The 10,439-nt window shown below is 42.3% G+C and overlaps 1 protein-coding gene across 1 annotated transcript; it reads left to right on the top strand.

Moving 5' to 3' along the window:
• Window positions 1–474: 474 nt before the first annotated feature.
• On the top strand, window positions 475–7,681 carry PDCD7 (programmed cell death 7). Its single transcript, XM_053364951.1, has 5 exons — window positions 475–1,464; window positions 3,214–3,352; window positions 4,451–4,687; window positions 5,532–5,619; window positions 6,114–7,681. Exons 1-5 carry the CDS (start codon window positions 562–564, stop codon window positions 6,229–6,231), a joined length of 1,485 nt encoding a protein of 494 aa, XP_053220926.1. The 5' UTR covers window positions 475–561; the 3' UTR covers window positions 6,232–7,681.
• The last annotated feature ends 2,758 nt before the right edge of the window (window positions 7,682–10,439 follow it).

Consider the following 10,439-nt stretch of genomic DNA (forward strand, 5'->3'; position numbering starts at 1 on the left):
AAAATCCATGTGGTTTGGAGCAGGAGAAGGAAACTAGGTGTCCCGTGGTTTAAAAATAATAATTGCAGTGTCCCATATCTATTACTGTATTTTAGTGTTCTGTTGGAAGCTGCCCAGAGTGGCTGGGGAATACATAATAATAACTTCCTGTTCCTCCCAGATTTCAAGTAGTGCTGCTCCTGTGCGTTTCACAGAATGTTAAGTCTCACAGAAATGAGGGGCTTTAGGTTGTCCTTTATTGAAGTAATTGCAACTGAGTATACCATTCTAGGAATGGTAGCCTAGGAATACAGCATAGGTAAAATGCTTTAAGGGGTGGGGGGTAAGGAGTGCACTAAGGTGACGCGGTGTGTGTGGTGCTAGTGCATTCCGGTCCCGGTGCGGCTGATGGGAGCTGCAGTCTAAAATCAGTAGCCGACAGATGTCGAATTCCTCCCAAGCCAGAGGGGGCGCTGCTCTTCTCGATGTCACTTCCGCATCAAACCGGAAGCGATGTCCGAGGGCGAGAGAGACAGCTTCTCATTCAGTTAACTAGGCCTCTTGAGGCGTGAGGAGGGCGGGATGTCGCAGCAGCCGCCGCCGTTCCCCTCATCCTTCGCGAGGCCCCCTCAGCCCCACTACTTCCCGCCGACGGGGGCTCCTCCGCAGGGTGTTTTTGGCGGGCCGCTGCCTCACCACCCTCAGTTTCCTCTTTCCCCGTTCCCGCCTTTTTCGGCGGATGGCCGAGGCCTTCCTACCCCCGCTTACCCGCCGCCATTCCGGCCGCCGCTGCCCCCTCCTCCGTGGCAGCAGCAGCAGCAGCAGCAACCTCCGGAGCTGCTCTCGCCTCAATGGAGGCCCGAGGCGGCGCCGTACATAGCCGGGGAGAAGCCAAGGTTCCCGCCTCCGGATCGGCCCTCGCCTCAATGGAGGCCCGAGGCGCTCCCATTCGTGGCCGGGGAGAATCCCAGGCTCCCGCTCGGGCCTGACGCTGCTGCCTCAGCCGGCGGCCTGAGGCGAGGCGACGACGAGAGCGAGCAATGGCTCAGCCGCTTCTTGGCTTGCCGCCGCACCGAAGGCGCCGCAGCCGCCTCTCCCCCGAAGCCGCGCGGCTTGAAGCCCAGCCAGGCGGGCCCGTTGGCGGCGGAGGCGCTGCGGCTGGTGGCGCAGGTGACAGCGCTGTGCGGGGCCTGGCGGCGGCGGGACGACCACGCCGAGGCCGAGGAGGTGGCGGAGGCCGAGGCCCGGCTGGCAGAGCTGCGGGAGGTGGTGCGGCCCCTGCGGGTCGAGACAGCGGCGGAGGCTCCCCTGGCCCAGCTGCGCCGCCACGCGGAGAAGAGCCGCAAAAAGAGGCTGCGGCGCCAATCGCGGAGGCAGGAGGCGCGGGCCGCTCGCGAGGAGGAGGCGGCCCGCGAGGCCGAGAGGGAGGCGCGGATCGAGAGCTGGCGGGCCAGGCGCGCCCTGGAAGTCGAGGAGAGGCACCGGGTGGGTTGTGCTTTAAAGGATGCCCACGAATTCCCCGCAGGGTAGTCGGTGCTTTTGAGCTTATTGGCTGCGTTGGCCGTGCTGGCAGGGGCTGATGGGAGTTGTAGTCCAGCGGAGGGCACCAGGATCTCTGCTTTAGGCGAACCCCTGTTGTTCACAGCCATCTGCAGTGTTGAGATAGTACCCTACTACTGGGTTGTTGCAGGGAATAGTAAGCTGAATTGTTTTGAACACTAAACACGTTTTATTAGCAGCATTAATAGTGCTAAATAATTATTTTATTTATAAAATATATACTGCTAATTAAAAATAGCAGCATGGTTAAAAGCAATTGTACATAAAACCATTCAATAAAAGTCATCCAAAAAAAGTTTCAAATCAGCTATTCTTCACTGACTGAATAAGCCTGAAAGTTTTCAGCTGGTGTTTAAAGGGTGAAACAAGGCGCCCGCTGAATTTGTACTCTCTAGAGAGAATATTGTTATTCTCTACACTGGTGTGCATGTGTCACAACTCAAACCCTCCCAGGGTCTTCTTTGTACACTGGGCGGTGAGTTGGAATCGCCAGTCCCAGTTGGCAAACAGCGTAAACACAAAGCACAGTTTCAGCACCATCTCTTCACTACTGGTTCGTTCCCTGTTTGTGCTTAGCATGGAGCAAGTGATTCAGGGAAGCCTGGGGTTGGCAAGTGCCTGGGATTACTATGAACCCTGTATGGGATGCACAGAATGTACTGGTGGGCTACATGCTATAGACCCCTGATCTACATGTTTACTCCAAATGTATTTTTAACAAAGACTGCTCTCCAGTGACAAGTGGATTACAGTTCATTTTGATGAGCAGTTGTGCTTTGTAGTTGAGACACACACAGAGTAATGATTGTCAGGTCTCCTGAGACAGGGGTGGAGCTTGGGAGTTGAGGATTAGTGCTGGTTATATCAGGGGATGGAGGTTTGTAGGACAGGAGCAAAGATCACAGCGAAGACCCTAGCAAATCACAGGGTAGAGTCTAGTAGGTAAGAAGTGAAGCTTGCTGAACAATAAAATGGATCCAAGGGGAAAACTGGAGCCAGTCAGTACCATTTACATATTATTGTATAGCATTCTTGGTGCACAAATGTGTGCTTGTTTTTGCATTCATTGAAACAGTTACAGTGATGGGTGCTGAAGACAATAGGCTACTCCCTTTTTTTGGCCTTTCACAATGAGATTCTTATCCTTTCCCTACAAACCCCGAGAAAACATGTGGGACCCTTAAACTTGGGGACAAAACCTGAGGCATAGCAAGCAGGTGTCTCTTGAAGGTTGCCTAATCATCATTGGTAACTGTTTTTGAGTCTAGTAGATATAAGTAGTTTCATGACAGTCTCAGTTTATAGGCAGTATCCTGTTCTAGAAAAGAAACCTATGAGTGCTGCCACAGCTTGCAACAAATTGAGCCCTAGCACCTGTGTTTCAATGCCAGGTGTTAACTAATATGTATGTCACTGCAGGTGAGAAGGCAAACTCAAGGAGGGTGGATGTGTTGACAGCTGTCTGCCATGAGCTGTGTTTACCCACTAGGAGTTATTGAGACAAACAGTGATGAGGGGCTCTTTTCCTTATTGCCCTGTTTGTGGGCTTTGAAGGATTTGGCTAGCCAGTGAACATAGGGTGTTGGACTAGATGAACCTACCTAGGTCTGCCATTGTTCTCTTACATTCTTACATGTGTTCTTAATTCCTTTATTCATATTTTTGCCCATATAGGAACAAGAACTTAAAGCTGCTGCAGACAGTGTGTTATCTGAAGTAAGGAAAAAACAAGCAGACACGAAGCGTATGGCAGAAATCCTGCGTGGCTTAGAAAAGCTTAGGAAACTAAGAAAAGAAGCAGCAGCGAGGAAAGGTAAACATGACTCAGAATTGCATGTGCTTTTTATATTCCTTACTTACATATATGCTGAAACATAGCTGGAAAGCTATTTGTATAATGGCACCGACATTTCACTCGGGCTTGTATTGCTTATGTATTGTTTATAAAATATGGTTCAATATATAAATTAGGTCCTGGAAGACTTGTATTGTTAAAACAAATATTTGGTTAAAAGCATAGCATCCTGCCCCTGACAAAGTGCACTCAAAGCATCTGTAAGGCACTGAAACCATTAGAACTTCTGAAGCATTTGTTTTTTTGCAAATATTTGTTATAAATACCCAGCATAAGGGATGCCTCTTCCAGTGACCTATTATGCTGTATGCTAATGTCAATACACCTTGTTATTACCCGGCATTGAAAAGATGCAGCTGGACTAATTCTTCAACTCTGGTATGAAGAGCTGTAGAATATGACAATAATGGAAAAGTTAGCAAGCTATTTGAGAACTTCAAGAGACCCAAGGCTATTTCCTTCATTGACAATGAAGAAGCTGACACACAAGTGCCAGATCAATATGTCCACTTGTGGAATTCACAGATGGTCTACTTATGTGGCAGTGAAGAAACCAGTTAATAAACACAAGTGTCCAGTTTCTATTCAACGTAGTTTGTATTTTACTGTGCAATATACGCATTTGCTTATCTGGTTTTTTTGGTTTTTTTAATCAAACACAGGTGCTTCTACAGGTTTGTTTTTTATGTTCCATGTTGATATGTTAAGTGTTCATTTTTCTTAGAGGATATATAATAAAATGTAAAATTCATAAATACCATATTTCAGTGGAGTAAGCTACTGCACCTGGTTCCTCCTCTGTCCTTAAACAGTGAAAAAACATGCAATTGGGGAGAGGAGGGACAGGGAAATAATACACACCCAAGCAACTGACCACCCTGTTAAAAGCAAGTGAGATAGGGTGAGGATGCCACCTCAGAGCAAGATTACTCACCAGTGGGGATGCTTCGATTCTCTTGTTTACATGCATTTCACTGTTCTGGATCAGAATGTGGAGGAAAAGTCAAGTAATTAATCTGGTGTGGGTTGTGGTTTCTGTTCTGTTTTTTGCTCCAGGTGTTTGTCCACCCCCAGCTGCAGATGAAGCCTTCGAGAATGAAGTCCAGAGCTTAAGAGCATTGATAAAAACACGCACTGAACTGTATGAAGCTGAAGAACGAGCTCTGCGGGTTATGCTGGAAGGAGAACAGGAAGAGGAAAGGAAAAGAGAAATGGAAAAGAAGCTGAAGCGGGAAAAGGAGAAACTTCTGCAGCAGAAGCGGGAAATGGATTCAAAACTGTTTGGGGATCCAGGTAACCTTCAGCGTATTGTTGCTCAGGGGTTGTATTCAGTGTAGTGCTAAGTTAAAGTTATACTTGTCCCACTGGTGAAATGTTTTGCACCAACAGATCATTGTTGTGCAAGAGAATACATAAGGAGTTTGCTAGCAAATGGTGCACAGCAAATTGTGCAGTCTGTTGCAGAGTGTGTTTCTGCTAGTGAAACACTTGTGTTGGATTCCTCTGTTGCGTAACATTAAAACTCACCCATCCGCTCACAGTAGCTGACAGAAAATGTTGGATACAGTCCCAAGTGCTTGTTTTACAATGCAGGCGTATTCTCCAGCTATCAACCCACACCAGAGATAGTTTATCTTTAAATCTTAATTATTTATTTTATTTCATGAAGTTTATACACTTCTTGATTGTAGAAATTCTCAAAAGTGGTTTACAAAAAGCCACAATGATAAAATCGAGAAAAATTCACAACCATATTTTAAAACATACAAAAGTTAAAATACTAAAACAGATTAAAATTACTTCAAGCAGCTGTGCAGATTTGTCTAAACAAGAATGTTTTTAGCAGGCACCAAAAATAGTACATTGAAGGCACCTTCTTAATCTCAATAGGCAATATTTGATTGCAGAGGGTCATAGAATAAAATGATGGGAGCTGCTTCCTGATTTTTAATATATTTATGCAATCCCTATGTTTCTATCAACATGTCTAGTTAGGATTTTATGTGACGGTATTATAACAGTCAGTTTTAGTATTCTCTGTGGCAAATAATGTATGGCTTACATTCTTGGGATATGCTTCTGTGTCTGGTAGTTTTTCATGGCACTTGTTTTTCTTAATTATTATCCTGTTTTACAGAGGAATTTCCCCTTGCCCGCCTTTTGGAGCCCTTCACACAGTATTATTTGCAGGCTGAGTATTCTGTCCCATCTCTTATCCAGATCAGGTAAGTTTAATCAGTGTTGTAGTAAAAATAAAGCTGTAACAATTTTGCAAATCTTGAAACTTACCTGCTTTTTTACGTTGTGGTGTAGTATTAATTCCTATCGGATATTTGTTGTAGCAGTTACTGTTCAAGCTGCAGTCAGCAAAACTGTTGTTGCTGCTAAAACTTCCCTCTGGACCCAGATAGTGGCATTACCAAGAATAAGAGACTGCTTTACTGGGTCTCCCAAGAGCCATGCCTTTACTTCCCTACAAGTTATGGGATGCCATGTACCCCTATGAGGTACTTGGAGATACTGTAGTAGTGGACAGTGCAAAACATGTCTCTAAAGCTGTCCACTGACAAGGATCTGTTGGGTGGCCACAATGCTTTGCACTCATCTCCCCAACTCACATCAACACTTAAGTTGTAAAATTAATGGTGGGAAATTAAGATTTCAGGAGGATTGAACACAGTACTCAATATGCTGCATAACTAACTTTATTATGTTTAAGGCATGAATGGGATCGATACCTGGTGCCTACAGATCATCCTGAAGGAAACTTTATCCCACCAGGATGGGTCATTCCCTGTCAACCTTCTAGTGACATCTGGGCTACAGCTGTTGGATGATGTGTTCAAAGAATAGCAACACAAGAGATAAAGCGTACTTCATTAATTCCCTTGGACTTGAAAAACTCTGAATCTTTTTCTTATAAAGCAGGGGCACAGAATACATAAGATGAATATGCAACAGCTGATTCAGAAGACAAATACTGCCCCCCAAAAATGTTGTATTCCAGAAATGTGAATCTCTGGTTAGTTGCACTGGCAGAGATTTGCTTCAGATCTTGTTTTTTAAAACACTGTTTGGAGGAATTTAATTACAACATCATTGCACGTTATCTGCTCCTGCGAACTTTAAAAGCAGGACATTTTTCCTTAGAGTTTTTAAATGTATTATTTCTGGACAACGGCATCTATAGCAGGGAAATTAATTTGTCACGGGCATGTGTAGCAACAAAACCTAACTTGAGAACCTGTGTCATTAACTGCATCCTGCTGAGGCGAAATACAATCCCAGGGCCATATAACTTAATGCAGCTGCTAAATATTGTTGCATGTGTTTTTAATGTTCTGATATTTCATGGGAAATCAGGTAATAATCTTGAAGCAACATCAAAGACTGTCATTGAACTCTTTAGAGCCATATCCGGGTTCTCAAGTTTCAGCTCTTTTTTGAACTCTCATTTAAAAAATTGCCTCCGTGTTTATCTTGGTCTTATGTGCTGTTACTTAAGTGAATTGACAGGTGTGGTCAATTATCGCCTCCTTGCAAGTTTGGTGTAGTTGGTTTTAAAAGCTAAAACACTAAGATGAAGCAACGTGGAGAGAATTAATAGCATCATTGCTGTTTTTTGTGCAACTTGCACCTTAATTTTTTTTTAATGTGCATATAAGATGTACATACTCAGGAAAGCATTTTTTCTATCATCTCTTAAAGTAAGAACACTAGAGAAGCGATACAAGTTAGGGTATTTGTGTTAATTTAATAGAATATCAAATACTGGTTTGGTGTTACATAAACAATTCCTGTGCATGTGAACCAAAAAACCTGAACATCTAATGTTTACAAACCTTGTAAAATAAACTTCATTAGCATAGTAACATACTCTCCATGGCCCCTGTTATTTGAAGGTTACAGAACATTGTGGGACTCATTGACAAAAAAAAAGTGCTGTTGACACAATATAACTCTGATGCTATGTTGATAGGCTACGATAGCCTGTATCAATGGAATCTTTAGTTCAGGGGAAAGAAAACAGCCTTTCCCAAACATTTCAGTGTAACTTGACCTCTGATACTAAATTTAGCAGCTTGTTACAAAAATATCTACCAAAATGTTACATAAAATTTGAGGGAATTTTTTCTTTATTCTTTTGTGCTTTGAAACAAAGTTGCATAAGTGCCTGTGATGAAGGGAGAATGTAGTGTGAAACATTGTCAAGAATTGTTTGTAGTACAAAGTAATAAAGTTGAATTTTATTTGTACTTAAAAAAAAATAAAGAACATTTCACACTCTTTGTAGCTGTCATTTTTAAATGAAGAAAAGCTATTGGAGTTTGACACTGTCCTTTGGTAATGGACAGTGTCAGCTATTACTACGGTATTTTCATTTATGAATTCCTTCGCAAAGCAACTTGCAGTATAATGCCACACACACACACACACACACACAGTTACAAGAATTGCATATATAGGGAATTTTTTTTAAAAAAGTTTGAAACAAGAACATGCCTAAAATCAGTTCAGATCCAGAACAGATGCCAACCAGGATAAAGAATTTAGAAGGCTTGTTGAAAGAGAACGTCTTTAGCAAGTGCCAAAAAGCCAAGAAACAAGGTGCCTGTCTTGATACGCAGTGGTAGAGAATTCCAAAAGATAGGTGCCACCACGCTTAAGGTCTTAATTCCAACATCATGCAGAATGGACCTCCTGTCTTGCAGAACACTGACTAGTTGGCTATGTAGGGACTGAGATGGTCTTTCATGTATCCTGGTCCCAAGCAATAGTGGTTTTTTACACCAGTTCCAGCACCTTGAACACAGTGCAATAACTACTAGGAAATACCATTTTCCTAAGATAAAAACTTGCCCTTTTATTAACATTATCTCTGCCTTATTTTTTATTTTATTTACCAGACAGAGTAACATGCATGTGTGTTCTAAAGCAACTCCATTGAATTAGTATCTTGAGACTAGTAAGATCTCAAACCGATTCATAAAAATTGGCGCTGCTTTCACACATGTGGCTAGGCTTCTTACTCTTTTGGAAGACATGATGATGCAAGCTAACCCCTTAAGCTGCTCTAATCAGTAGCTTTAGAAAAGGGAGCCAGGCATTCACCTGACCTCCTTTGTAGGCACTTAAGTTTCCAAGTATGGGACAGAGAGCTGACAAGGTGCCTCTATCCTGCATCGCAAGCAGCTAGTTGGTTTCTTCTTAAGGTAAGCTTAAATTTGCAAAGGAAATACAGGCACTGAATGGTACGAAATGGAAAGATATCCCTCATGATGTAGAAAAATGAATTTGAGTTAGATATTGCTTTCATTATAAAATGTCAAAGTCCTGCTGCGCAATGAAGTAAATACTCAAGCCTCTATATGTAAAGCTATGGCATTACTTTCTTGTAGGTATGATTTGTTTCTCCACAACTGCTTGCTCATACCTCACTATGAGATACAACATGTTTTACTTGGTGAAAAGCTTTTTGCTACACCTGCTTGATAAATTCCAGTGGCCTAGTATTCTCCCCATAAATTATTTGCTATTTTTATACCCTTTTGTTATCTGTTATAGTCTTGCTAGATAGTGCTGGAGCGCATGTTAACTTCTCTTGCCTGGTGGATTTTGATGAAGACTAGTGATCCCTAGTTGCAAGTTTCTCAGTCCTCTCCCCCTACCCCCAGATCATGGTGGTGTTTTTATAACGCTGCCATAATGTTTAGTTTTTAAATTAGAAGAGGGACCCAACAAGGCATCCTCTTTTCTATCTAATAGTTTCCATCTTTCTCTATTCTAGTACCCTCTAGGCAGTGCTTTTTTTCTTTAAAAAATATTTTGGGGTACTCTCATTTTGACTCAAGAAAATCACCATTTTATAGTTCAAATCATGAAAAATATATACAGTAAATGGACAAAAGTACAAAGATTCACAAAATGTTTAGGGGTATGTGTCCCCCCCAGAAAAAAAGCACTGCCTCTCTAGGTATCTTATAGGGTGGTTGCTAGTCTCCGCATTAAGCGAAATGCCACCTGTTTGTTTCTAAAAGGGGCATCATGTCTAAGAGTTTTATCCAGCGCTATCATTCTGCTTGCATAACAAACTTCCACTTGTACAATGGAACTCCCCCCTCTTCTCCCTTATGACCCTCTAATCAGGAGAGAAGGATAAGGGGAAACCCTGTTGTGTGAGCAGAACTCCATATGCACAACATTGGACACAACCCTAAGTATATTCTCCCCCTCAATCACTTGCATGTATATGATTTGAAGTGCCTCTAGGCATCTGGGAACCTGGTTTGGGCTATATGCCTTTGTTCCTTGAATTGCTACAGGTACGGTTGTAAAGTGTCTTTCCCCATAAGATCAACAACTCCGTGGCAGTGGAAATAATTGGAAACAGAATAGTATTGTTGCGTACTACAGTCCCTGAGCGGTGAGAGACTCCAAGGGTTCCTGTGCTTATCCAGGGACTCTTGTATTTAGGATATATGGCTTTATTTACAGATATATACAGCCTGAGCCCAGGATAGAGTGGTTCACAATATGAATGCCCCAACAGATCTTGCTTCCCCATTAGGTTTCCAGGGGAACCCCAAGTCCAGCACAGAGTCAGACATACAGTGGTACCTCTGGTTAAATACTTAATTCGTTCCGGAGTTCTGTTCTTTTTTTTTTTATATAATATTTTTTATTAAAGAATTTTTTATAATCACAAAAACATGACAATACAATACAATAAACACAACAAATACACAAACAAACAAAAACAAAAACAAAAACACGTACAATTTCAGATCTTAATTTCTTATACCTTTCTTCTCCGACTTCCTCATGCCTCCCTTTTCTGTATTCCAATTTCTAATCAATTATTCAGCAAATCTTCCCTTATTTTAATTTAATTTAATCTTCCTTATTCTCCTTGTCTTAACCATTACTAATAGTAACCATTTATTTTCTAGTCCAACATCATTCTAACTTTCATTAATTTTGTAATGTTTCTTTAAATAGTCCTTAAATTTTTTCCATTCTTCTTCCGCTGCTTCTCTTCCCTGGT

This window comes from Podarcis raffonei, chromosome 14 (assembly GCF_027172205.1).
Source record: "Podarcis raffonei isolate rPodRaf1 chromosome 14, rPodRaf1.pri, whole genome shotgun sequence".
NCBI lineage: Eukaryota > Metazoa > Chordata > Lepidosauria > Squamata > Lacertidae > Podarcis > Podarcis raffonei.